The 25,740-nt window shown below is 47.7% G+C and overlaps 2 protein-coding genes and 1 long non-coding RNA gene across 3 annotated transcripts in view; 2 read left to right on the forward strand and 1 right to left on the reverse strand.

The window, feature by feature from the left end:
* LOC135186546 (uncharacterized) overlaps positions 1-5,605 on the forward strand; it is a 49,284-nt gene extending 43,679 nt beyond the window's left edge. Inside the window, exons 2-3 of the long non-coding RNA XR_010307015.1 lie at positions 3,290-3,379; positions 4,224-5,605. This is a non-coding gene — a long non-coding RNA (uncharacterized LOC135186546). The remainder of the gene's footprint in view (positions 1-3,289; positions 3,380-4,223) is intronic.
* Positions 1-9,546, reverse strand: part of EHD3 (EH domain containing 3) — a 34,850-nt gene extending 25,304 nt beyond the window's left edge. The window contains exons 1-2 of the mRNA XM_064164334.1: positions 8,946-9,546; positions 1,601-1,777 (exon numbers count right to left, since the gene is read on the reverse strand). Coding sequence (XP_064020404.1) covers positions 1,601-1,777; positions 8,946-9,172 — 404 coding nt within the window. The 5' untranslated portion in view covers positions 9,173-9,546. The remainder of the gene's footprint in view (positions 1-1,600; positions 1,778-8,945) is intronic.
* A 13,805-nt stretch (positions 9,547-23,351) lies between these two features.
* Positions 23,352-25,740, forward strand: part of CAPN14 (calpain 14) — a 33,985-nt gene continuing 31,596 nt past the window's right edge. The window contains exon 1 of the mRNA XM_064164064.1: positions 23,352-23,632. Within this exon, the coding sequence (XP_064020134.1) occupies positions 23,402-23,632 (231 nt within the window). The 5' untranslated portion in view covers positions 23,352-23,401. The remainder of the gene's footprint in view (positions 23,633-25,740) is intronic.

Consider the following 25,740-nt stretch of genomic DNA (forward strand, 5'->3'; position numbering starts at 1 on the left):
CACTGCTGAGTTAGTTTCCTTCAGCCTGTCCTCCTCTGCCAGTTTAAAAATCATCACCTTGTTTTATCTGTCAGCAGAAAAGGGGTTAATTAGCTGCTGTGACTACTCCCTGCATTTCTGGCAAGACTGCACTTCTGCTGCTACTGAGTCACTGCTCTGCCCCTCTGCCCTGCTGTTCTCACAGGCACATACTTGACTGCTTTCTCACAGGAGAAGGAAGAATAGCAGGAGAGTAAGGAGCACAGCATGATACAGTGAACTAGGTTAATAGGACACAGATTTCATGCAGGTTTAGGAGCAAATTACATTCAGGACACATCAACAGCTTCAGTTTGGGATTGTTGGCTTTTTTGCTCTCTATGCGTGGCTTTCTTATTCCTGATGTTGCTTCTCCTCTGCAATGGAAAGTTGTGGCAGTTCTTGGCTGTCAGAGTTGCTCTGAATGATATTCTCTTCATCTACTATCTCTGCACTCCAGGGCAAACCACATTCCTCCCCTGGTGTAGGGAGTGGGTGGTCACTTGATCTAACTGCTGGCCAAGTGCAGATGCTCTGAGCCCCATAAAGTATTTGAAACATCTCAAAGCCTTGCAGATGCAGGACTGTGTTGAGGTATTTGAATGATGGGTCTGTGTAGCGATCAAGTATCGTTCCCAGAGGCACTGTGAGGTTGTCTGCATAGTGACAACTCCAGCTAGATTCCTCTTCTCACATTGTGCTTCTCTGCAGGCACGTTTCCTATCTTACTGCAGCCTACACCAGCACTTCTGTGGTCAGTGCTGCTGTCTCTCTATTGACAGTCTTCAAGCTCAGAGACTGAGAAGGAGCCAAAGCCCAAGCTATCCTGATTGCTAGGCTGAGCAGCTGCCATGTTTGCAACATCTCCCACACTCTTACCAAGGAAGGTGTTGCTAAGGGGTGTAGTCAGTTGGTTCCCATCTGCCTGCTGTAGCACAGTTTGTGCTCATCTAGGATATGGGTGTGTGCTGCTGGCTTCCTGCAAGGCCTGGATCCAAAACTCAGTATGGCTGGGCTAGCTTGAGGGGATGGAAATGTCACATTCCTCAGGTCACAGAGCCACTGCTGCTTTTATTCTTTTTAATGAGAGCTGTCAGTTTGCTCCTTAGGTTGTATGTGTAAGGCACCAGACCAGAGAGAGCCTGCTTTTGTTAGAAGGGGGGGCATTCAAGTCACATTTAAAAGTGCAAGAAAGCAAAGATGTGTGTTGTGCCAGTTCCATGTCTTTCCTTCCTTTAGTGGCTGTGTCTGGTTGGACAATGTAATTTCAGGGAACTGAGCTAATGGCTGAACACAAGAAGCTAGGAATATAAAAGCAAGGAAGATTGAAGTGTTAATTTTTTATCTCTGGACTCCTGAAGGGTGAACTTGACAAGCTGTGCCATGTGTTTCATTTGCTGAAGTAAAACAAGGGTTTGTTCCACTTGAATTTGTTCATCTGCCTTTCAGTGAGTGTGACTGATGTGCCCCCAGTAGGACTGGAATGGCTTTGCATCAGCCATGTGGATGTTGGGTGAATTTCTAGCTAGGCAGCTCATAAGGTCCAGCTTTATTGAGAGCAATTAAGTTCTCAAGTACTGACCTGTTCAAAAAGGCATTGCCAAAGGCGTTGAGTTTCCTGAAGGGTTTTTTGGGATCCACCACCAGTGCATTTCCAGGAATGATTCCTTCCACATCTCCTTGCATAACTGCTATAAAGGAGTCAGTTGTAGGCTCTGGTCCAATCCTCATCCCTGGGAAATCTTGCTCCAGCAGGTATCTGTAGGCAAATAAACAGGATGTGGGCATGAGATGTGAGCTGCTTAAGTCCTAAATGAGTTGTACTGAAGACTGCAGTATAATTATGGAGCTCAATAACATGGATCCTTTAGAGATTATTTTTAGCATTGTCACTGAATCATTTGATAAATGTCACAGGAACTTTTCCACTCTGGCTCTCCACTTTTAAAGCTTTCTTATTTCATATGGATTAAGAAATTGAGGTGATTATAGCTACTAGGAAGAGGCTCTCATCATGTGGTCATTTCTTTTTTATACTTTAATCCTTAAGACACGTGGAACACACTCAAAGTGAAAACAGCAGTTCCTTGCAACCACAGAGTTAATACTCAAACCTTACCCCCCTTTCTTGCCAGTATCAATTACTTCACTGCTGCTCACTTCAGCAGACTCATTCAACTAATGTGCTTAGCCCCCAGCCCAAATCAAATGTCAGCTTTTCCTCTACTTGACTGTTGAAGTCTCAAGTCTCCCTTCTGTGTGCTTCTGCAATGCAGCTACAGGTCTGCATTACAAATTGCTCAAGAACACTGAGCGTGAAGCACGTGGGTGGCAGAGTATATCCCTGTATTTGTTGTCAAGCTAAAGAGCACAGTAAGCACAGCAATCCTTTTGATTTCCTAAGCCTCTGGCAGCTCCTCTGGAGGTACAGTTTGGCAGACTGCAAGGGAAGATAGTCACCCATTTGGCTGTAGGACTTTGAATAGGACCCTGGCAGCACATCCTGACTTATCTTGCCAAATTCAGGGTGTGTCAGTGGTGCATATGGGACAGTTCCCTTTGGTTCTGGAAGGAGCTCAAGTCTGTATTTTTAAGTGTGGCTGAAGAAACATCCACCTGCTTGTGCTGAAAATTAAGACCACTGTATCCATGTGGCTTGCAAAAGGCTGCAACTAATCTAGCTCTCAATATGGGGTAGTGTCAGACCTCCTGACCTGGACTGTCAAATAAGAAAGGTGATGACTGCCAGGTTAGGGAGGTTAGTGCAGTACTGAGTTGCTGCTTGCTGTTCTGGCACTTCCTCTTCCCTTGCTTTGACCTAAACTTTATCCATTTCTGCTTCCTACCCACTAAATATAGAATTGCTGCAATCTTTAAAGTAGATTCAGGCAATAGGGGAAGAAAATGGGAGAAGGAATGAGGATTATTCATGATTAAGACTAGCTAGCAGCCAGCAATGGTTGACTCAGGTGAGTCTTCTCAAAGAGGGTAAGTTTCTAGATGAAGGACTACAGGACCCCTGGCATGAAGGCTTGTGCTAACTTTTGGGGAGGGGATCCTGTTTTCACCATCATTTTAAGAGGTAATCACCATCCAAGACTTGAAGAACATAACAACAAAAATATGGTACTTACTCAGAGGAATTTATTGACACAACAGCAAAAGCATCTTGAGATGTCAATGGGCAAGGCCCTATCAGCTGAATCTAGAGGTAAACCAAGCAAATGCACACCCAGCACATACCTCAATTCACTGCCACTTATCTTTCTAGGTACACATCAATGAAGATAATGGCTGCAGCAAGAATAACTCCAGTGATGACACCCATCATTCCCTTAGCAGCTAACCACCTCCTTTATTGGTATGTATTGTCCCTTTTCTTCTATCTTCCATTCAAAGTGATTTCCAAGTCCTGCACTCACCAGAGCGCCATCAGAAATTCTCTTAATGGAAGGAACTCTGAGATGAAACAGCAGTTTCATCTCAGTTACCAAAACCCTGAAATGATCCCAGAAGGAGTTAGGAAGGGAGCAGACCTCTGACTGCCTACACTAGGGTGGATACCTCCTATCCACCTAAAGTCTATGCAGGAATCCCTTCAGCTTTCCCATAAAAGTGGGTCATTACCTTACAAAAGCAGACTGCAGCTAATGCTGGTGTGTGCCAAACCCCTGGCTAGTGATCACAATACATCTTCCTGGCAGCTACAGTGACTCTTCTCTAGCTTGAAGCAGCTGAGAACAAGGAGGAGCTGCTTTTGTCCCATCAAGGGCCCTGTAGACTATCATATGAATGTTCTTGGCTCCATTCCCTGGAAAGCTCTTTACACTGCAACAACCATTTGTTAGGTTAGAAGTTACTTGGCCAGGCTATGGAAATTAAGCTCAGTCCTCCTGGATAGCAATCCAGAAACATTGGCCCCTGATGGACATTGCTGCAATGTTAATTGCTGTTATGAGCCTTCTTCTGCTCCTGCCTGTGCTTTCCTTTTGGTCTGGCAGCATAAGAGTGATCTAGAGATGGTTATTCACTGAATCCTTAGAAATCAGCCTTTGGGTTCTCCTCTTGCAAATACTGCAGAGAAAAGAAACAGGTAGTGATAACAACTGTGAAATGCAGCAAGTGAAGTGCTTTTGAGAACCAGCCCTTTATCCCTGTGCCAGGTCACAGCCTTGCCATAACAGCCACCTGCTTGGTTTTTACAGGTTTGAGACAGACATGCATTATGGTAGCTTTTGAGTTTTGTTTGTCATCGTACAAGAAAGTCTAAGCAGAAGTCCTGCACAAACAGCAACACCCCTCCTGTAGCCAGGCTGTTTCCTGACAAGAGCTCTCATCCAGAAGTAGCTCTAAGCCAATGTTAATTGACCTAATGTGCAACAAGTGGTGTGAAATCAGAGTGATGAAGCTCTGCACTGCCTAGCATCATAGCATCGATTTCAAGGCTTCTCTGGGAGACTGGGTGTGTTCTGCAAGCAGGATGTCTGAAGCACAAGAATCTCATTGTACACAGGACAAACACAAAGGGATTTATTGACACTGTCTGATGGAGGAAGGCACTTCTGCTAGCCACTGACACAGGCTGCCTCTGCTGACAAAAGCAAGCTAGAGAACACACGAAGTTGTCACATTTGTGGGGATTTCTGGGAAGAGAAAAGCAAACAATAGCTGTGGAAAACACCACAGTGAACTATTTCCCCTGCCAGCAAATTGTGCCTTTCTCCCTGATCAGCAGCTCAGAGCAACTGAATGAAATACAAGACCAAGTGTAGTCTTGCATCTGGGAAAGAACAAGTCCAGGGACCAGGACAGGTTGGGGGCTGACCTGTTGGAGAGCAGCAAAAAGGAAAGGGACATTGGGATCCTGATGGACATTACTATTCAGCCAGCAATCTGCCCTTGTGGCCAAGGCAGCCAATGACATCCAGGGGTTTATTAGAAGGGGCGTGGCAAGTAGGTGCAGAGACGTTCTTCTCCCCATCTCTTCTGCTTGGGTGAAGCTGCAGCTAAAATATCGTGTCCAGTTCTGGCCCACTCAGCTCAAGAAGGGCCTCAGGAAACTGTCTGAATCCAATGAACAACCCCTAAGATGGAGTGGAACATCTCCCTTTTGAGGAAAGGCTGAGGGAGCTGGGTCTCTCTAGCTTGGAGGAGCCTGAGGGGTGGGCTCATTCATGTTTAGGGCAGTGTTGGGAGAATGGACCCAGGCTCTGATCAGTTATCCAATGACAGGACAAGGGGCAGTGGGTGTAAGCTGGAGCAGAGGAGGTTCCACATGAACACAAGGAAAAACTTTTTCACTGTGAAGGTGCCAAAACACTGGAGCAGGCTGCCCAGAGAGGTGGTAATCCTGCTCTGGCAGGGTGGTTGGACTGGATGATCTTTTGAGGTCCCTTCCAACCCCTAACACTGTGATTAAGGGCTCGAGGGAGTGACCTCCAGCTAGGCTGGGGAAGCCTGCAGAGAGCAGTAGGCAAGAGGGTTTTTTTCTCATGACCAGTGTGCTTTTCTGGAGAAGTGTTTGGAGTTGGTACGTGGCTGGAGGCATCATGCTTTATGCCTTACTTCAAGCCTGTCCCTCACAAAGACTAGGGACAAGGACAGGAAAGCTGCATTAGCGCCAGACTGGCTTGAGGTCTCCTTTCTCAAGCAGGTTTGAAACGGCATAGGAGATAGGCAAGGAGATCCCTGGCTCTCTGGGCAGGACGCTGCAGGATGTGGGAGAAGGGGCTGCTTGTACCTGATGAGTCATGCAGGATACCGCTGTGTGTGGCAGCAGAGGTGATGCAGAGAGGGAAAGGGAAGGAGGACAGAGCAGGAGGAAATGGTGACAACTGCCTGGTGCAGGCAGAGATGAAAGGTGCAGGGCTGTGCAGGGAGGTCATGCCAGAGCTCAGCAAGTAGCCTGTGACAAACAGCCTGGAGAGGCCAGGACGTGTAAATGATTAGCTGCAGGAGGAAAGCATGGCTACACCAGAAAAGCAAGCCATGTTGACAGCTAGTAGGGCTCTGGCAGGCTTGTTTATTTTATTAGCAGGATGGCTGGACAGGGGCCAGGATTATTTTTAGAAAAGACCATGGAATCTAAGTTACTTGGCAGAGAAAGGTTCTGTCCTGCACTCCCACCCTCTTACAGGAAACATAAAAAGCAATAACATCATAAAGACTTCAGTGACATCCTGCCATGGCTGTCAGATATTCCCAGGTAGTAGAGGTGCTGCCTTGTCCTTGCCACCACATCCTTTCAGACTCCAGCCCTGCTGTAAAAGTCTCAGCCAAATGGATGCTGCGAAGAGAAATGGGAATGAACAAGAAGAGAGGATACAGCAGGAAACAGGAATGGAAAAGCTGCAGTTAGCAACACTGCATCTTTCAGAGAGCAGAATAAGGCTCCGTTCTCTGGGTCCCTGAAGGCAGAACAGAAAACATCCTGGTTCCACTGAAAACAAGCCAGTGCTCCTGTCCTGCTTTGCTGGGTTTAACCCACACAGACTAATCACTCTCCTCCCCACCTCTGCCTCTAGGAATGTTTCTCACTGCTGACCTTGACCACCTTCCTTCTGCCACCAGCTCCTGGCAAGAAGGGTGCCTCACTGCAAGATGCTGCAGCTTAGGTTTGTTTTACCTCATATTTCCCAAGGAAATACCTGGGAGATAAACCCACCTCAGGCAGGTGATTATGGTCCTTTGCCTGTTTTTTTTTTTAATGGTGGCCTGGCACTGAGTTCATTCCACAACAGCATTTAGTGGCATTAAGTCATCTCTCTAAATTGCAAGGCAGCACAAGCAGGATGTAATGTAAGAGTGGAATGGATATGTGAGGATAACACTAATTATCTCCCACCTGATAAAATTATAGATGTCCAGAGGCTGCTTCTTACTTCACTCTATCACCAAGTCAAAATGATTGTCTCCCCTCTCTCTTCCTCCCCCAGTCTCCTTTAACTCCTTCCTGCCTTCCCACAGTAACTCTGGATGCTAATCTGCTTATCCCAGCTCTCTAATGACCTGTGCCTGCAAACTCAGACTGGAAGCCTACCAGGAGCAACACTCAGTTCTCTGGCACCTCCTGCCTTTGTTTGGGAACATACTGGAGTAATACAACCTCACAGTCCTACTATTAGGGAACTCTTGGAGAACCCCAGGGCCTTAACTTTCACCTTCTTATGCACCATTTTGCACAAAGATGACTGCCTTTTTGGAAGGCTTCTCAGGTCCATTTTGTACTCCTGTAGAGCAGCAGCTCCTGATCACCATAGCCTTTGGGTAGGCTCATCCCAGCCCTGTGCACAGAAGCAGCTGGCAGAAGAGGATACAAGCACGAATGCAATGCAGTGGTGAAAGAGAAGCTCAGATGAGCTTGCTGACAGCAGAGCAAAGAGCTTGCTGCCATTCCACGAGTGAAGACTCAATCTCCTTTTGCTTGAAACATGCTTTAAACGTCAAAACTTCTTGAAAAAGGAACTCGAGCTTACAGAAAAAAACTATTTTACTGAATAGAGCAGCAAAGGTAGAAAGTCTCTGCTAAGACCAGCATGCAGGTAAAAACTGCAGGGGAAATGCTGATGCTGGCAATCCAGAGAAGCACTAGGAAGAGATGCTCTAGTTACACAACCAGCAATCTGCTTGTGTTCAGGAGAGATTCTGCTCTGAACATCAGTAACCCAGAGGACAAAAAAAGCCTTTCAAATAAGTTTGGTACCAAGGTACAGGAGACAGACCTGGAGTGGAATCAGGCAGTTATGCTAACCAAGCTAGCCAGATTTTTCAGAGAAACAATTCCCTTTCCCACAACGTGCCAAACGCTTCCTGGGGCACTTCACGCTCCTTCACCATCTACCTGACCTGCTCACCTGACAAATGCCTTTTGACCCTTAAACTTTGTTTGCCAGGTACGAGACAAGGCAGCAGAAATGTACTTTGTTCTTGGCTCCTGGCTGGGGCATTAAGTAACAGGAATCTCCCAGCACACAAAAAAGACCCTCTGCATTTTTCAAGGTCACTCCTTAAGAGGTACAGGCAATCTGATTCATAGGTCTCGACTCTCGACAGCTCCCTCCTCCGCCAAGAAATGCTGGTGGAACAAAGGGCCGGCTCCTTGGGGCTCGTATCCAGAGTTACACTGGGGTAATTCTGCAGATTTCAGCACAGCCACACCAAGAAAAGGCTGGAATTTAACACTAAGCTTATGAATCACATAGGAAACACAGACAGCACAACTTCAGCTATGATCCCACGAGAGAGGCTGCTGCAAGTTGAACTAGGAGTGGGGCTGAAGAGAGATTCCCTGTAAGTGAGTCCAGCTGGAAAAGTTTAACCCTCTCTTCTCAGCTTTTCTTTACAGTCAGCAATGAACCTGCTGCTTCTAGCACTTGAGCAGAGCAGGGACTTGCTTTTGGAGTCCCGAAGATGGGCAGGTCTCTCTTGTGCACACGTTTCTCACAGCAGGCTCTAAGCAGAGGGGCACAGCGCAGAGAAGAGGCACACATATAAGAGACAGACGCGTTTAACACGATCACTTCAGAGTTCTCCAGGCCATAGGTTGCCCCACCTCCCAAAACCTACATCCAGTTGAAACCAGTAGCTGCTACACGGGCTACCCTGACCCAAGCAGCGACAGGATACCCTGTGCGAGGCTTCCCGCAGCCTCTGCACTCCGAACGGACAAGAGGGCCCCAAATGACTCACATCTAATGTCCTGCCTGCGCTGGGCTACTTCTTGCCACGTTGGTGTTTAATGGGCGAGCTCACAGCGCCCGGCGCCTGTGAAGAGCACTCTGAGTCTGAGTGGAGGTGGCTTTCAATTCAAAACTGTAGATGGGCAACGAAACATAAGAGGGGTCCTGGGACCCCTTCTGCCCCCCCAGGGCCCACAGGCATGGAGGATGACGGCATGCCCGTGGGGAAGGCAGTTAGTCGAGCGTTACCTGATGAAGGTGGTCTTGCCAGTGGAGTACTGCCCCACAAGGAGCACCATGGGCTTGTTGTCGAAGTCGGCATCCTCCAAGGCCGGCGAGTGGAACTCGTGGAACTTGTAGTGCTCTTCCAGGGGCAGCAGCTTGGTTTTGTAGAGCTTTTTCAGGCCCTCGCTGACCGTCTGAAACACCTCGGGATCTTTCCTCCGGCGGTCATCCGTGCCCAGCCAGCTGAACATTTTGGAGCCACCTGACGCCAGGCCCGCAGCGACCAACGAGACTGGGGCGTGGGGGCGGCGGCTGCGGCAGGCAGTGCTGGCTCCCGGCCTGGGCTAAGCCCGCATGCCCCCTCGGGCCAGGCGGGCGAGCGGTGGGGCCCGGGGCAGGGCCTGGCAGGCCTCGCTCCGCTCCGACACCCACCCGCGAGAGACGCCTTCCCGTTCGCGACCCGCACCGGCGGCTTCGGCCACAGAAAGGCGCCCGCGGGAGGATGCTACAGCCGTTTTCCCTCGCGGCCACAGAGGAGCGGCGCCGGCTGCCGGCGTGGGCATGCCGCGGAGGCAGGGCGAGAGGGGCGGCGGCGGCAGCGCCCGCGGCGTGCGGCGGGCGGCGTTTAAAGGGCGGCGCTCCCGGAGGCGGGCCGGCGGCGTTTAAAGGGGGCGCTCCCGGAAGCGGGCCGGCGGCGTTTAAAGGGGGCGCTCCCGGAAGCGGGCCGGCGGCGGAAGGCGGCGGCTCCTGGCAGGCGCCGCCCGCGCAGCGAGCCGGGTGAAGCCGCGCCGGGCGCCGCCATCTTGAGCTGGGGAAAGCGAGGGGGCGCAGCGTACCACAGCGCCGCCGGGCGGCCGCCCAGAGGCGGTGCGGCTCGGTCGCCATTTTATCCTGCTGCTCGCTTCGCTTTGAGGTGAAGGCCTGGAGGTGAGGCTTTGGCGGGGAATCGGCTGTGCCTGAGCGCTGCTGTGCCTGAGCGCTGCTGTGCCTGAGCCCTGCCGCGCCCAGCTGGGTCCCCAGACCTTCTCCAGAGCAGTGACCCGTCTGCACTGCTGCATCCCGTCACTGCCCGGGGGCCTGCAGAGATGAGGAGGCACTCGGCAGGAGAGTTCATCACTTATGGTGAGACAGGGAAATCAGTTTCTCTCTCTGCTCTTCTGTGCTTCCATCAGTCAGGAGAAGAGAAGGCCGAAGGGAGACCTTCTACATGAAAAAAGATAGAGACAGTAACCTGAAAGGTTGTGGTGAGATGGGGTTTCATCTCTCCTCCCGAAGTGCAAGTGATAGGAGGAGAGAAAACAGCCTCACGTCGCACCAGGGGAGGTTTGGGTTGGAGATGAGAAGACACTTCTTGACCAAAAGGGTTCTCAAAGACTGGAACAGCCTCCCCAGGGAGGTGTATAAAAAGGCAGAGATGTGGTGCCAAGGGACATGATTCAGCCCCAGCCTCGTTAGAGAATGGTTGGACTGAATCATCTTAAAGGTCTTTTCGAGCTGAAACGATTCTGTTTCTGTGACAGCTGCCAAGTGCCCTTCTGCAGGCACCACTGAGCAGCTAGGGCAGAGCAGGGCATTTTCCCTTAAAGATCTCCAAACCACTCTATCCTTCAAGTTGTTCTAGCAGGTCCGGAGGCATCCCATAGAGAGCAGCCCTGTGGAAAAGGGCTTGGGGATGCTGATGGACAAGAAACTGGAGGTGAGCAGACAGTGTGAGCTTGCACCCCAGAAGGCAAATCACATCCCGGGCTGCATCAAAAGATGCTTGGCCAGCAGATCCAGAGAGATGATTCTGCCACTTGGCTCTGGTGAGACCTCACCTGGAGTATTGTGTCCAGCTCCGGAGCACTCAACACAGGGAGAACATTGATTTGTTGGAGCGGGTCCAGAGGAGGGCCACAAAGATGATGAAGGGCTTGGAGCAGCTATGCTGCAAAGTCAAGCTGAGGGACCTGGGGTTGTTCAGCCTGGAGAAGAGAAGGCTTCAAGGAAACCTAATAGTGACATTGCAGTACTTGAAGGGAGCTAAAGGAAGGATGGAGAGGGACTGTTTAGAAAGGCCTGCAGTGATAGGATGAGGGGCAATGGCTTCAAACTAGAGCAGTGCAGACTTAGATTGGATGTTAGGAACAAGTTCTGCACCATGAGGCTGGTGGAACACTGGAACAGGTTGCCCAAGGAAGGAGTTGAGGCCCCACCCCTGGAGATATTTAAGGTGAGGTTTGATGGGGCTCTGAGCAACCTAATCTAGTGGAGGATGTCCCTGCTGACTGCAGAGGGGTTCAGACTGAATGAACTTTGGAGGTCCCTTCCAACCCAGACCATTCTGTGGTTCTGTCTGAGCAACGTAGCAAGAGGCAGTTTGGGAAGTGGTCCTGATGTGTGGTGGGCTCCTGCCCTTTCTCAGCCGTTTGCAGGCAGGGGAGCAGAGGCAGCAGTGCATTGGCAGTGGTTGGTTTTCAGGGGCCAGGGAGGTACTCACAAGTGCGTGCTGCCCTGCGCGCCTGGACAACAATCCGGGTCCCTTTCTGTGCCTCTGGCTGCCCAAGCAGCCCTTTGCCTGGCTCTCCCCACTGTGTGATCCCATGTGCTTGCATGCCCTGTGGCATGATTTGACCCATGAAGTGTGAGTGATGACTCCAGGGACCAGTTTTCTTCTTCTGGGAGAAAACAACAAGCTGGCTGTGTTTTCTGAAGGTCAGGCTTCTCCACTTCCCTGCCAATGCCTAAAGCTGCTCTGAAACTGCAAGATAATGTTTCAAACCTTCCTTAAGACTAATTTTCCTTATTTCTCTAGTTTCATAGAGACTTTCTGCTGTAAGAATTTGATTCCTTTCAAGTGGAAACTCCTGAAAATGAAAGGCCCTGTAAAAACCAACACAATTTGGCAAGAACTCCTAATTTAGCTGGGGAAAAACATCAATAAATTTGCTTTCATCTAGATAGTTCTGCCATTTAAGGGCTGTGCTCCTCCAGTGCCTTTCTGGTATTTCTACAGCTATATATGGAGTCTCTGTGGTGCTTGCTTGTCATATCCTCAGAGCCAAGGAAAGGTCAGACCAGGAAGCCTTTGATTGTAAATCTCTCCAGGCCACCTTGATGCCCTTCCTGAATGCAATGAATGGGGGAGGAAAGCAAGGTTTCAGTGGTGCAGGCTGTGGGAGCTGCCTACAACAGGTACAGCAGAGGCACACTTGGTCTACATTTACAAGAGGAGAATATATCAATCATTAACTTGCACTAATCATAAATATGTATACCTGAGGTCCAAATAGCCCCCCCAAAATGTTTCTTGCCTGGAAGAGTTTCTTCTGAAACTCTTTGTCACTGTGGCAGGTCACAACCAAACAAGCTTGACAGTTTTTGTAGGCATTTTTTAGGTGATTCACAAACACTGCACGATTTCATTCACTTCTCAGGCTCTTTTCTCAGCCATTTCTCTCTGCAAAGCTGACTTCCTGAAGGGCTCTTTTTACCTTGAAGCAGAGAACTTATCAAAACCAAAGGGAAGTACAAGGAGGAAGAGAAATTTGGAGTATAATTAGGATTTTCTTTCTGCCAGAATCTGTACTGAAAATTATAATCTGTTTTCAGTGTTTCTTCCTTTTAATGCCTTAGGAATGTTTTGAGATGCTTTTCTGTTGGACAGATTGATCTTGTTTGATCTTTAGGCTGGGTTTTTTTATACCATTTTTAAACTTTGAAAGCAGAAAAAAGATGAAAACTGATGAAATATTTCACTTTTTCCCCCTTTCTTTCCCCAAACAGTGTTTATCTTTCTTTTTTTCATTTAAACTCTTACTGCTGGGAGAAAGATGTTGTTTTTTCCTTGAAAATGTCTGAGCCATTCAAATACAAAAGCTCTCTGTTGACAGCTCTGCACAAAACCTTCTCTCCTGCAGCACTAATGCTGATGGTGTCTGCTGCTTTCCTCTGCTGTAGAATCACAGAATGGGTTGGGTTGGAAAGGACCTCCAAAGGTCATCCAGTCCAACCCCTCTGCAGTCAGCAGGGACATCCTCCACTAGATCAGGTTGCCCATAGCCTTGTTGAGCCTCACGTTGAATATCTCCAGGGTTGGGGCCTCAACTACTTCCCTGGGCAACCTGGTCCAGTGTTCCACTACCTTCATGGTGCAGAACTTGTTCCTAACATCCAGTCTAAAACTGCTCTCCCCATTAGAGAACTATTGCCTCTTGTCCTATCACTGCAGGTCTTTGTAAACAGTCTCTCTCCAACCTTCTTGCAGTCCCCCTTCAGCTACTGGAAGGCTGCTTCAAGGTCTTCCTGGAGCCTTCTCTTCTCCAGGCTGACAAGCCCAGATCCCTCAGCCTGTCCTCATAGCAGAGGTGTTTCAGTTCCCACCAATCATCCTTGTGGCCCTCCTCCATCAGGTCTGTGTCAGTCCTCTGCTAAGGGCTTCAGACTTGGATGTAGTACTCGAGGCAAAGTCTCACCACAGCAAAGTGAAGTGCCAGAATCATCTCTCTAAATCATAGAATTGTTTTGGTTGGGAAAGACCTCTCAGGTTGAGTCTAACCATGACCTAACATCACCACGGCCATTAAGCCACATTCCCAGGTGCCATATCCACACATTTCTTGAGCACCTCCAGGGGTGGTGACTCCACCACCTCCCTGGGCAGCCTGTTCCAATGCCTGATCACTATTTGCAGGAAAGAATTTTTTCCTAATTTCCAACCTAAACATCCCCTGGCACAATTTCAGGCCATTTCCTGTCATCCTATCACCTGATAGCAGGGAGAAGAGACCAACCCCACCTTACTGCAACTTCCTTCCTTCTCTCCAGGGGTGACAGATCAAACTTTCAGGCCTGTATTTTCTCTGTTGTGTCTCTGCTGTTGGTAGTATCATTGGTAGTCACTTAGCTGGATTCTTCTGTCACCCAGCACAGGCTTTTTTGGGGAAGATTCACTTCCACTTTTCAGGAAGCAAATGGAGCTGGACTAAGCAATGCAGTGTTTGCATTCAAAACGAAACCTAATTGTGAGTGAGAAACAGAATCTTATACAACTGAAACTTGTTTCACGTGAGATTCAGTCATGATGACCTCTGTGTTTGCTTTTCTCCTCCTGCTTTAGGTTGGACAGGTTTACTTCCTCCAAATGATCACCTGAGGATGGGTACCTTAGCAAGTCATCTAGTTTGAAAGCAGGTGGTGACTCAGTTGGTCCAGTAACACTTTGACAGTGTTTTAAAGAAGGCTGTGGGAGCAGTGGAGTTCAGTAGCCTTAACTTCCTGCCAGTGCAGATGCTATCACTGTTTGTTCATTGCTAAGTAAGAAACCCAAACAGACAGTGTCAAAAGTTCAGGTAGTGATGAGTTCAACAGGGTATAGCTGGGTTTGTGGGGCAGGGATGGAGGGAAAGGAAGGCCTAGGAGGCAACCAGAATAAACCAAGTACACTGATTTGGTAAGGGAAGGAGAGTTTCGTCTGCTTCAGCTGGACCAAACTTCTTGAGCACATGCTGTTGCCATGTGGCTTAGGAATAAAGTAATTTCTATGCCTTCTCACTCATTGCTCTGCTTTTACAACTCAGAAGGCTGCTGCCTTCCTCTCCTGCCCTCACTGCTCCTGTGTGCTTCTCCAAAGTCTTTCATATAATCATAGATGGTTTAGGTTGGAAGGGACCTCAAAGCTCATCCAGTTCCAACCCCTTGCTGTAGGCAGGGACACCTCCCCCTAGAACAGGTCGCTCAAGGCCTCATCCAACCTGGCCTTGAACACCTCCAGGGAGGGGGCATCCACAGCCTCCCTGCGCAACCTGTGCCAGTGTCTCACCATCCTCACTGTAAAGAACCCTTTCCTAACATCCACTTTGAATTTTCCTCTGCCAGTTTAAACCCATTACTCCTTGTCATGCCATTATAAGACCTTGTAAATAGTCCCTTCCCAGCCTTCCTGTAGGACCCTTTCAGATACTGAAAGGCTGCTACAAGGTCTCCTTGAAGCCTTCTCTTCTCCAGGCTGAAGAGCCCCAGCTCTTGTAGCCTGTCCTCATAGCAGAGGTGGTCCAGCCCTCTGAGCATCCTTGTTGCCCATTATGTTTCTCCTATCGTTGGTCCCATATGGCTTCATATATGCACACAGAGAGTCCTTTTCACTATCCTCTCCATGCTGCTCTTACTCCTTCATTGTCTGGGGTGGAAGAAAGTGCCACAAGTGCCACCCAAAATAGAGAATGTCGGGCTGGATAATTTGCATACAGTGGCCTTTTTGCCTTCAGAAGGTTTGTTTCTTCAATTTGCATGACAGAAGAAGTGTGTCCTGCACACAGAGGACCTGAGTTGTGTCATGTCTATGGTAGTGCTGGAAGTAAAAGTCCTCTGAGCCCTTCATTGTCCTTGGTGGCTTCTGAGAGACCTGGGGCTGTTGAGTCCTGAGAAGAGAAGACTGAGAGGGTATCTGATCGATGTATAAATATCCAAGAGGTGGCTGTCAAGAGGATGGTGCCAATCTCCTTTTGGTGGTGCACAATAATAAGGATCAATGGATGCAAACTTGAACATAGAAGGTTTCACCTCAATGCGAGGAGAAACTTCTTTACCGTGAGGGTGACAGAGCACTGGAACAGGCTGCCCAAGGGGGTTGTGGAGTTTGAGTCTCTGGAGACTTTCAAAACCCACCTGGATGCTGTTTGGACTACCCTAGGTGATCCTTCTTTTGGCAGGGAGGTTGGACTAGGCGATCTCTGGAGGTCCCTTCCAACCTCTAATGTTTGTGATTCTGTGATCCTCTGACTCTTGGATGGTTTTTGACTGTCTCTATCACAGGATGTGTACTTCCCTTGGGCTTTACTTAACTGGTTTTATTTGGGTTTCTTTAGGAATCATTAGGATTTTGTGACTGACAAAGTGGAGAGGCTGTCATGGACCCCTGCATTCTGAGAAAATGCAGGGGTTGGGTTGAGGGTATTTCCTTTCTGGGTTTTTTTTCTTACCTGAGAGCAGAAATCCTGCTCAAATGTCTTAAGACACAGCTGAGCACGTCTTTCTGTTCTACCTTGGCAGTGACAGATGAAGAAATGTGGAACTTTGTGCTTGGAGTAAGCCAGCGGCTAACTAAACAAGGAAGCTGTGATGGGTGAGTCAAAGAGTAGTCTGCCTGATGGCCTGACCTGTCCTTTCATGTCTTCTGAGGAACATTTTGCTTTAGGTTCTTCAGAAGTGTTCTGCCATTACTCAACAGACATTCTTGCCCTCCTCCTGCTTCTACCACGGAGCTTGACAGGTTAAGACTGGCTCTCAGGTTACGTAGGCAAGACAGAAATACTCCCTCCTGCATATAAGTACACATAGGTAGAGATCACACAGATGCTATTTATAAGCAGCAGGTATCTCTGCCAGTGGAACAATTACCCTTCACTGTGAAGACTCACCTGGAGAAGGTAGGACATCAAACACCAAGTGCTGTGTAGAAGGATTTGGTGCTGGCGTTGAGCAGCCATTTGTGGCTAGCACAGAGTTAGGATTTGCCAGGGGTGCTGAGTTGAATCTGCCCTCTGAGGACCAGATGGGTGTATTAATTACACTACCCTGGTGGCCCTGCTGAATGCAGCAGCTGCTGCTGTTCTTTGGTGGTCCTTTCCAACCATAGCGATTCGTAGTGATCAGCTGTTGTGCTGGAGGATTTGATTTGGTCAGAGACTTGTCAGTGTGAAACTAATGATTGGACTCAATGATCTCAAAGGTCTTTTCTAACCTGAGAAATTCTGTGATTCTGTGATCTGGAAGCATTGAAGGGAAAGGCAAAAAGTTCATATCAGCAAACCTGAGAAGAATGGTGTGATGTAAAGCATCTAGATGAGCCCAGGCAGCTGCCCTGCATGTCTCAGCTCCAAAGGTTCTGCCTGCTCAATGGTTGGGAACACAGGCTGGTGGTTTAGCTAACACAGGTTTTGTGCACCCTTGTCCTCTCAGGTTTGCTGTTTAGGGGTGGTTCAGCTGATGCTTGATTCCAAAGTATTCTGCACAGATTGCAAGTTTCAGTCAGCTTTAACAGGATTTGTGAACAGTCAGAATCAGTCATTGGTAAGACCTCATCTGGAGTATTCTGTTCAATTCTGAAGCCATCAACTCCAGAGACACGTGGGCTCAATGGAATAGGTCACAAAGATAGGGGAGGTGGAGAACCCCCCTTATGGGAATAGGCTGAAGGAGTTGGAACTGTTCATCCTGGGAAAAAGAAGACTTCAGGGAGACCTTAAAGCAGTCATCCAGTAGCTGAAGTGGGCCTGCAAGAAGGTTGCAGAGAGGCTGTTTACAAAGGCCTACAGTGGTAGGACAAGGGGCAATGGTTCTCTAATGAGAAGAGCAGATATAGATTGGATGTTAGGAACAGGTTCTGTACTATGAAGGTAGTGGAACACTGGACCAGGTTGCTCAGGGAGGTAATTGAGGCCCCAACCCTGGAGATGAGTACTCAAGGTTGGACTCAACGAGGTTCTTAGCAGCCTGATCTAGTGGAGACTGTCCCTGCTGACTGCAGGGGGGTTGGACTAGGTGACTTGGAGGTTGCTTCCAACCGAAACCATTCTGTGACACTGTGATTAGGATCATTATAAATAGGATGTCCTGACCTAGGGTAGGGTGTCCCTGCCCATGGCAGGGGGGTTGAAACTAGATGATCCTTGTGGCTACTTCCACCCCTGACTGATTCTACGATTCGATGTTGTAACCTTGAGTGCTAAAAGGACAGATCCTGAGTAAATGGGATTTTCTTTTTACCACTGAGTTTGTGGTAGTTTGGACAACTTATATGGAAAGAACAAGCATTTTAAATTCTTAGAGTCTTTAACAATGAGTCTTTGCTCAGAGAGACGTTGTTTGGAGTTCTGAAGCCATCCAGGCATTTTTACTACAGACTTTTCATTAACAACAGAAGAGGGCTCAGGGGCAGGTTCACTGCTTGGCCTTAAAAATTTTAACAACAGAAGGTGTCCAACAATTTTGTGGACCATGATCTATGCACATAAAATACAGGGTGAAGTCCTCCACCTGTCTTTATGCCCATTTATTTTGTGAGAAAACACACTTCAGTGTCTCTTTCACAGGATGTTTCTCTGTGCTAAAAAAGCCCACAGGAAGAATGGGGGTTGGGCTTGAGCTTTTATTTCTAAACTACAACACTATGTTTAATGAAAGACTCAAGCTTGTACCTGCCAGTGCTGTTTTCATACTAATGCAGTTACATTTCCACTCTGAGAACAGTTAGAGACTGGAATCATCTCCCAAGGGAAGCACTGGATTCCCCTACACTGGACGGTTTTAAGACTCAGATTGACAGGATGTTGGGCCAGATCATTGCAACTACAATATTACCTAGAAAGATTGGAGGAGATGATCTTTGGGATCCCTTCCAGCCTGGCATTCTGTGATTCTGTGTGATAATCACTGCTAATTTCTGTAGCTGCTGTCCTGCTGTAAAAGATGGCCCTGCATTGTTAGTTCTGCTCACCCTAACATTTGTTGTATGGGACGCAAATGTTTGCTCTGTTGCACACACTTAGGAGAGGTTCCTCAGCTCAGATGCAAATTGCCTTTGTTAAATCAGAGGAGCTGGGCTGAGCTTTGTCAGCTCCACATTTAGATTCACAGATTGCACTGGGTTGGAAGGGACCCTCTGTGCTGGTTTGAGGCCAATTGGGATATTTTAATGAGAGAAATTAGATCATTGGTTGTAAAAAGAAAATAAAGTCTGTATCAGTCATTGGTTTGCTGAAAGGCATAAAAAGACAAAAGGTAAATAATTTATCTCTCTCTGCTCTGGGATGCTTCTCCCTTTCACATCCCCTTTACTCCACTCTAATACCTTCCACTAACAGATAACAAGTAAGCTTTGCTGATTGCAAACGTCTGTCTGGGAGAGAGAGAAAGAGAGAGGCTTTGAGCCCCTTCTGGGCAGTTTCTTTGTCTGGGAGGGAGTTTGGATTTCTGTGTTAGTTGCACAAGTAACTACTTGTAAATATATTGTATATACATGTTTGTAACTCTGGCTTTGCAGTGAGGCACTTAGTTCCATGGTCTGGTTGATTGGACAGGGCTGGGTGATAGGTTGGACTGGATGAGCTTGGAGGTCTCTTCCAACTTGGTTGATTCTATGATTTCAATGATTCTCTTACTTCTAGCCCATCTGAGCTGATCTGGTGAATTCAAATAGTGCATATGTGTGTTTGTGTGTGAAGTTCCTAACTCACCACACCCTTAAAAGTCATCTTGTCCAACCCCTGTGCAGTGAGCAGGGACACTTCCAACTAGATCAAGCTGCCCAGGGCCAGAGGTTTAGCCCTGAAGTTGCCCATTGTCCTGCTTTGCCTGAGGTGAGTTCTCTTCACAAAGAATGAGGCTGCTGAAGAATTCTTTCATGGTCCAATTACTTATATTAAAAGTGAAATATTTTCTGTGGATTCTTCAGATTCCCATTTCAAGATTTAAGAACAACTCCTCTAAGGTGTTGAGAAAAAGATCAGGGGAGAACATAGTGTACAAGGACTTGTATTATATGGCAAACCTGCTAGCTAGGGGAACAAGCAGAGAAGAGAGAATCAAATCCACACAACCTACTGGTTAAGACTCAATGACCTTAGAGGTCTTTTACAACCCAAACAGTTCTATGATTCTACTGGTTCCTGGCTTCTGTCTAAAGCTTTTAACCTCTGTCTGCTCCACTTGGCTGCTTTTGCTTTGAAGTGTTAATTGCTGGAAGAGTGTTAATTGCACTCACTTTGCTCTGCCCATGCCGAAGGCCATGGTGGAACACCATTTCAGCCTGTTTTCTGTAACAGTGTGGAGTGGAGCACAAGTGATTTCCAGGTCTACCTTGGCTACTGGTGTGGAACTGTATCTTGCGCTTGCTCTTGCACATGACTGCCACCAGGCAGAAGGTTAAAAGATGAGATGGGACACCTGGTAGCTGTCTAAGCAGTGACTGTTGCTGACAGATAAAATGCTTCGTTGCATCTTTTGTTAGAAGATTGCCAGGAAATGGGGAAAAGGTTTTAGAGCAGTGTGCCTGCAGGCAGTTCCGCCTGGAAGGTTTTCAGAACAGGCAAACTAGCTGCATTGTTGACTCTCAACACACATTGGTACAGGCAGGGCTGCTGGTTGAGTTTCTTCAAGGCTTCATGTTCAGAGTACTGTGTCCAGTTCTGGTGTCCCCAGCCTAAGGGCATAGAACTGTTGGAGTGAGTCCAGAGGAGGACCACAAGGATGATGCAAGGGCTGGAACACCTCTGCAATGAGGATAGGCTGAGGGAGCTGGGGTTGTTCAACCTGAAGAGAAGACTCCAGGAGGACCTTAGAGATGCCTTGCAATACCTGAAGAGAGCCTATAGGAAAGTTGCAGAGGGACTTTTCATCAAGGTGTCCAGCAACCAGACAAGGGGGAATGGTTTGAAGCTGGGGAAGAGTAGGTTTAGACTGGATCTTAGAAAGAAGTTTTCAGCTGGTGAGACTCTGGTATAGGTTGCCCAGAGTGGTTGTGGATATCTCCTCCCTGGAGTTGTTTAAGGCCAGGATGGATGAGGCCTTGTGCAACCAAGTTTAGTTGAGAGGAGTCCCTGCCCATGGCAGGGGTGTTAGAGTAGATGATCTCTGAGGGTCCCTTTCAACCTGAGCCAATCTATGATTCTGTGATGTAAACCTCCAAATCTGAAAGCATTGGGCTTTTTTAAAGTACTATCTCAGGGTTTCAAGGCCTATCTCTAAGGTTTAGTTCCTTTCCAAATAAACACCAGATTGAGGTGAGAGCTGGTGAAATGTTTTTATCAGGCATTCTGGACACCCTGCACACACAAAAATCAAGTCTGAAGTATTCACTTCTCAGTGTAACTCAATGTCAGTTGCTCACCGCTTCCTTTCCTGGGGAGCAGCACAATGAGAAATTCTTCCTATATGGTTTGTCTTTCTTACATAAAGGGCAGCCAATCTCCAGGCTGTTTTCTTCCTCTTAAATCTATTGCTCTGTCTGCTGCTCAGGTTTTTGGAGCTGTGAAGGTCAGTGGCTGTAAAAAGGCAAGGTCTGGAGGCAGACAGAATTTTTCATCTGCAGAAGAAAAGTAGGCAAGTTGTTAGGCACTTAAATCCCTTTTTCAAGTCTGAAATGTCTCCTGTGCAAGAAAAAAGAATGATTTTTTTTTTGTTCCATAGTTATATTTTGAAGTTTTTTTTTCCTGGTTGCCCTTGAGGATCAAGCTTTGTGGATCAGGTGGTCTGATAACAAAGGAGAACGCTGTATGGGAGGACAGAGCAAGCTGCAGTTGTGCAGTTTCTCACAGGGAATGCTGGTGACCTTCAGCTTCCACTGGGGTAACAATTAACTGGTTCCTCACCGAGACCAGCTTCCTAGGGTGCTCGAGGCAGTAATATTGAGTCTCAGGGAGACTCCTTTGCAGAGAGATCTTCCAAATACTGTGTCATTATGCTGATTGATCTTTGCATTCCAATTCATGTCTTTAGTCCACAGTGTAAGGAGAAGGCTGTGATTATGATCCTCTTGTTCCCACCGATGGCTGTGATTTACTTACTGAGATTTTAATCACAGTTTCTGCCAGGAGCCCACCACTTAAAGCAAAAGGTGATGGCTGCTGACATTTAGTATAGCTCCTTATATTTAAAAGGGGCCATGAAATCACTCTGCTATTTTCAGTGGGAGGGGATGAGAAACATCTGTCTTGAATGTTGCAAGGCAAAAAAATAATCTCAGCATGCAATTCCATGTGTGAATCTGTGAGAATCATCAAGATGGAATGTGATCTCTTGGGGGAGATTGTATCATTTGCCAAAATGAGGCAAAAAGGGCAAAATAGCCATTGGGAGGTTGTTAGCAATGGCTTTGTGTCACCTAACATGTTCCATTCTTTTTCTTTTTTTTGGTTGGCCTTTGGTTTTTCTTGCTATATTTTGTAATATTTTGTTTTTATTTCATTTTAATTTCCTCTCATTTCATTTGCATTTAGGTTGGATTGAGAGGTGTGTGACCATCAGAGTGTAGTGGGTTCAGCCCCTTTGCTCTGCTGAGACCCCACCTCAAATACTGCATCCAGTTCTGATGTCCCCATCATATGAAGGACACAGAGCTCTTGGAGTGAGACCAGAGGAGGGCCACAAAGATGATCCAGGGGTTGGAGCACCTTTGTTATGAGGATAGGCTGAGGGAGATGGGGATGTTCAGCCTGGAGAAAAGAAGACTCCAGAGGAACCTTAGAGCTGCCTTCCAGTTCCTGAAGGGATCCTACAGGAGGGCTGCAGAGGGACTTTTCCTAAGTGTCTACAGACAAGACAAGAGGAATGGTTTGAAGCTGAAGAAGAGTAAGTTTAGACTGAATCTTAGGAAGAAGTTCTTCAGTATGAGGGTGGTGAGATGCTGGAACAGGCTGTGGATGCTCCCTCTCTGGGGATGTTCAAGGCCAGGTTGGATGAGGCCTTGAGCAACCAAGTCTAGCTGTGTGTGTCCCTGCTCACGGCAGGGGGGATGGAGTAGGTGATCTCTGAGGTCCCTTCCAACCTAAGCTATTCTAGGATTCTGTTTTATGTATTTCGAGGGAGAATGTCCAGAAGCCAGAATGTGACTGACTAAAGACTGTCGTTCATGTTGCAGCATGGCATGATAATATACTGGAGAGCCTAAATAGTCCAGAGAGACTGGAAATAGCCATGTCCATGGCTTCAAAGCTCCAGTAAAAGTTAGGGAAGTCACTCCTGTTGATTTCACTCAGGTTTACAGTCACTGTAAAGCCTTGAAAATGCAGTGATAGATGCTAGCTTCAGAGATTCATAGACACATAGAAGAGTTTAGATTGGAAAGGACCTTAAAGACCCTCTAGTTCCAAGCTCTCTGCCATGGACAGGGACACCTTCCACTAGAACAGGTTGCACCCTGGCCCTGGACACATCCAGAGAGGGAGTATCCACAACGTTCCTGGGCAAACAGTTCCCAGGTTCCAGTGTCTCACCATTGTAAAGAATTTCTTCTTTCTCTCCAGTCTAAACCCACTCTCCTCAAGCTTCAATCAATTTCCTCTCATCCTATCACTACAAGCCCTTGTAAAAAGTCCCTCCCTAGCTTTCTTCAGGTTCTGCAAGGATGCTGTAAGGTCTCCATGGAGCCTTTTCTTCTTGAGGCTGACCAACCCCATCTCTTGCAGCTTGTCCCCACGAGGGAGCTGCTCCAGCCCTCTGATCTCATCTTAGTAGCCTCCTCTGTCTCCTCTCCAGCAGCTCCATGTTCCCCTTATGAGATGAGAATTGGATGGGATCCCACGCTCTCCCACTAGCTAAAGAAAAGAGTTTCAAAAGCCATTATGAAATAGACTTCTTACATTTACTTTAATGATCAGGCATTCTTCTGGAGAAGACACACCTCATTCCAAGCAACAAGGAGTTTCCAGCAGGACGGTGTGGGGTGAGATCCCTGCAGAATCTTCAGAGCTGAACATTATCCTGGCATTACCCTGAACCTCACCATGCCTTTTCTGCCATGCCTGAAGAAAAAGACATCACCTGTGCCTTTAGGCAGGAATATCTTTCAAAAGCACACCCCACCCATCCAGCAGAGCTACCAGGCCTTGCTGGAGATGTGCCTGAAGGACAAATGCCTGTTCACAGATGATAACTTCCCTGCTCACATCAGCTCTATTGGAACAGGAGCGCTGCTGAAGAAGCTACCCCAGAATTTACAGTGGAAGAGGCCACATGTAAGTGACTTGCAGGGGGTGCTCTGGTGTAAGAGAACTTTTTACAGCTGGTAACCAGCACTGGCCAAGGTACTCTTAGACTTTAATTTAGGAGTTCTCTTTCTCCAGAGATGACAGTTTTTGTATCACCTGTCATTAGGGAAACTGGGGTACATGGAATTTGATGCCTTTGAAGCATTTGTTGCCCCAAATCATGACCAGCCTTGTTCAATTTATATCCAGCAATGCTCAGAGCAGGCCAGGAAAGCAGGGGAAGGAGAGGTGCAGGCCACTGTACTTGGAGCTCACAGCCACAGAATGTTTGGGGTTGGAAGGGACCATTAAGTCCAACCCTCATGCTAAAGCAGGATCACCTAGGGCAGGTCACACATCTGGGTGAGTTTTGAAGATCTCCAAAGAAGACTCCATAACTTCTCTGAACAGCCTGCTCCAGGGCTCCAGCACCTTCACAGTAAAGAAGTTTTCTCTTCCTGTTGAAATGAAATTCCCTGTGATCAAGTCCACTGCCTCTCCTTCTATCACTGGGTGTCACTGGAAAGAGCCTGGCTCCATCCTTCTGACAGCCACCCTGCAGATATTTGTAGACATTCAGCCTTCTCTCCTCCAGACTGAACAGCCCCAGGTCTCTCAGCCTTTCCTCTTAAGATCCCACTGTGATCCCATGATGGCAATTCTCATGTTGATGATCCCTCTCCCAAAATTTCAGATCTTGTCCATTTAGAAGCTAAGCTTCTAGCCAGTTCTTAACTGTTGACCCCTCTCCCACAGACCACATACTTCTGTGATGCTGGACTTGCTGCTTGCACAGGTGCCTTATCTCGTTGGGATGGGGGTTTCCTGCTTATCTATTTAGTCTGCACTGCTTAGAGCTATCTTCTCTCAGCTCTCAAGGTTGAGCTTCTTCTACAGCTGTAATTTGCCATCAGTCTCTGAGCTGTTTTTAGTTGTGGAGCCTCTGTTTTCTGCTTGTGCCCTATTTCCAAGGCCTTTGCTGGGATCCCATGCTTAAATTGGATGTCACAGGAGACACCTGGTTGCAAAGGCTGGCCACAGAGAACATTCTCATAACAAGTAGATAACAAGTCTGGGAGGACAGGACAGGGGCCTTGTCTTACTCTTTGGTCTATTGTACTTAGAGATATCTTCTCCCAACTGTCAAGGTTGAGCTTTTGCCATAACCAGTAATTGGCTATCACTCAGTTGGTGGTTTCTATTTCTGGGGCCTCTGTGTTTTTTAACTTGTACTCATATTTTCAAGGCCTGGCCTTTACTGGTATCTCATGCTTAAACTGGGCATCACAGCAAGAGACACCTGGTTGCAAGGGCTGCTCACAGACCAGGTTCTCATAACAAATGGATAGATAGCAAGTCTGGCAGCCCTGGCACTGCTAGATAAGCTCTGTTACTAACAGTGGCAGTTCTGTTCTTACTGAGCTGCTGTGCAGCTATTGACAGTCAGATCTTCCTGCAAGCAAGGTATGGAATTATCTGGGAATTGCAGTAGCACTGAGTCCTTACCTTACCCTGTCTGTAAGGGAATTCTGTTGGATATTGTAGCAGATAGCATCGCTTAGCTAAGTTGTTTTCTAGCTGTCATATTTAGCCAGTTTTTGTAGAAAGGCTGAGTTCTTGCAACATTTGTGATAATCCCTGAGATGGAGAGATACTTGCAAAGCAAGCAGGAGAACTTGGGAGTAGCAGCAGAGTTCATCACAGAATGTTAGGGGTTGGAAGGGACCTCTAAAGATCATCCAGAACAACCCCCCTGCTAGAGCAGGATCACTTAGGGCAGGTCACGCGGGAGCACATCCAGGTGGGTGTTAAATGCCTGCAGAGGAGGAGACTCCATAACCTCTGTGGACAACCTGCCCTAGGGCTCTGGCACACTCAGTGAGAAGCTGTCCCTTATGCTCACATGGAAACTCCTGTGCTTCAACTTGCACCCATTGCCTCTTGTTCTGCCACTGGGCACTACTGAGCAGAGCCTGGCTCCATCTTCCTAACACTGCCCTTTGCATCTTCATAAACATGAATGAGCCACCCTTGAGTCTCCTCTTCTCCAAGCTGAAGAGACCCACCTCCCTCAGCGTCTCCTCAGAAGGGAGATG

The sequence above is a fragment of the Pogoniulus pusillus genome, chromosome 25 (assembly GCF_015220805.1).
Source record: "Pogoniulus pusillus isolate bPogPus1 chromosome 25, bPogPus1.pri, whole genome shotgun sequence".
In the NCBI taxonomy this organism is placed as follows: Eukaryota; Metazoa; Chordata; class Aves; order Piciformes; family Lybiidae; genus Pogoniulus; species Pogoniulus pusillus.